Source organism: Sinocyclocheilus anshuiensis, unplaced genomic scaffold (genome assembly GCF_001515605.1).
Source record: "Sinocyclocheilus anshuiensis isolate Anshui unplaced genomic scaffold, SAMN03320099.WGS_v1.1 C33016010, whole genome shotgun sequence".
NCBI classification, from domain to species: Eukaryota; Metazoa; Chordata; class Actinopteri; order Cypriniformes; family Cyprinidae; genus Sinocyclocheilus; species Sinocyclocheilus anshuiensis.
In genome coordinates, this window is record NW_015621387.1 from 1 (window position 1) to 2,078 (window position 2,078).

The 2,078-nt window shown below is 36.6% G+C and overlaps 1 protein-coding gene across 1 annotated transcript; it reads right to left on the minus strand.

Annotated features, from left to right (window-relative positions):
- Positions 1 to 258: 258 nt before the first annotated feature.
- On the minus strand, positions 259 to 2,067 carry LOC107683183 (cysteine desulfurase, mitochondrial-like). Its single transcript, XM_016479256.1, has 7 exons — positions 1,972 to 2,067; positions 1,755 to 1,889; positions 1,523 to 1,680; positions 1,331 to 1,436; positions 1,163 to 1,244; positions 592 to 675; positions 259 to 374 (listed from the first exon to the last, which is right to left on the minus strand). The coding sequence occupies exons 1-7, from the start codon at positions 2,018 to 2,020 to the stop codon at positions 281 to 283; spliced, it is 708 nt and encodes a 235-aa protein (XP_016334742.1). The 5' UTR covers positions 2,021 to 2,067; the 3' UTR covers positions 259 to 280.
- Positions 2,068 to 2,078: the final 11 nt, after the last annotated feature.

A 2,078-nucleotide genomic window follows, 5' to 3' on the forward strand; every position in this document is an offset into this window, starting at 1 on the left:
ACTTTGCAGATCGTTTACATTCACATGCAGCTACATTACACACTGCATGAAAGGCAATATTCGGAATGGCATAATAGGAGCACTTTAATTAACAATATCTAAATGAACTATTTTATAATCAAGCAGAGCCACAAAAAAAAAATTACACATTCACTATAGAAATGTTCAAAGAAATGTTATGAATTTATACAAATTTTCCAGGCTTTAAAATCACAATGTTAAAATCCCCAAGTTTTCCATGATGTGGAAGACCATTTGATTCAAATCAAGCATGAACAGCTCACCTCATCTCCCTCAGCCGTTTGACCTGCTGAATGCACTTCTCCGCTGTATAGTCCACTTCCTCCTCAGTGGTAAATCTGCCAACTCCAAATCTGAGAAAAACATTGGTCATGTGCATCAGATCTGCTCATTACAGTTTGTGTGGTCATGGTTCAAGCAGGAAATTTGTGTACGGAGACTTAAGATAAAATCTGAATATAGATTACACAACACAAAAGCACAGAGAGAGAAACGAGGCGTGCTAAGCATGACCTGGGGGGAAAAAATATCAACATTTAGAGTAGACTGATATTTTACAAAACTACCAACCGAATAGACGAGTGCGCCAAGTCCTCATCTGCCCCTATTGCTCTGAGGACATATGAGGGCTCCAAAGAAGCAGATGTGCAGGCGCTGCAACAAGAACAGGTTACTTTAGTATTATTTATATACCATTATAGTTTATATTGATATTTTAAATATCAATATAAAAACTTTTAATTTTTAATATTGCAGTTTTCATTTTACTTTCAATTTCATTTTTAGTAATTTGTCATTCTCATTTTTATTATTATAACATACTGTATATCTTTTAATGTTACTATTTAAGATTAATTTATTAATTTAAGGTTGCCTTGGCAAATAACTGAGATAAGTTTATGTTTTTCTTTCAGCTTTATACATTTTATTATTAATTATTACATACAGCTTTATATATTTTTGTTTTTACTCAATAAACAAAGATGTTTTTAACCGTTTTAGTAAAAAGATAACTTCCACTATTTTTAACCAGCTTTGTATTTTAACAATATCTATGTAAATGAAAAACGTGTACTCTTTCTCCAAGTTTACCTGCTCACAAATATTTATAAACCCCGGTCAGACATTTGAAACTACTGACCTTCCAGATGAAAGCGCAATATCTTTTAACGCCATCAACATACTCTCCCCCTCAACATAGGCAAATGATAAATTAACGCATCCTGAAGGAGGAAAGTGTTTTTAGATTACAAACTCAAGTCAACATGGAACCTTATAAATAAATGACAATTACAAAGTCAAGTCTTACCTGGGTACCTCTGATCTGGGTCTCCATTCATCACAACATCAGGAATCTCCGACATGATCTTCTGCACAAGGCGATTTGCAAGCACTGTCACACGCTTGTGATCGTACTGAAAATAAACAGAAAATGAAACCTGCATATAAGCGAACTTAGACTAGCAGTAGCAAGTTTAACTCTTAACTCTGAAGTCTCTACCTCTAACTCTTGCTGGGCGATCTCACAAGCGGCTCCGAGGCCTACGGCGAGAGGTGTGGGCACGGTCCCTGAACGTAGACCCCTTTCCTGACCCCCTCCGTTCTGCAAAGGCTCAATACGAACTCTGGGTCTCCTCCTCACGTACAAAGCCCCAACTCCTAAAAAACACAACCACTCATTAATATATTTTGGATAATGTGACCGTTGCGCATTTAAATGTACAATATGCTACCTTTGGGCCCGTAGATCTTATGGCCGCTGATGGACATCAGATCCACTTTCCATTCACTGACATTAATGGGGATCTTTCCAACAGCCTGAGCAGCATCAGTGTGGAAGAACACATTTTTGGACCTACACAGATGACCTGAAATCAAAAACATTATTGATATAGATGATATGAAGATTGACAGGTATACGTTTAGAGAATGATGTTGATAGTAAGTTACCTATTTCTTTGATTGGTTGTTTGACACCAATCTCATTGTTGATCGTCATTATGGACACCAAACTGGTATCAGGACGGATTGTTTCCTCTAATTGCTAAGAAAGCAAA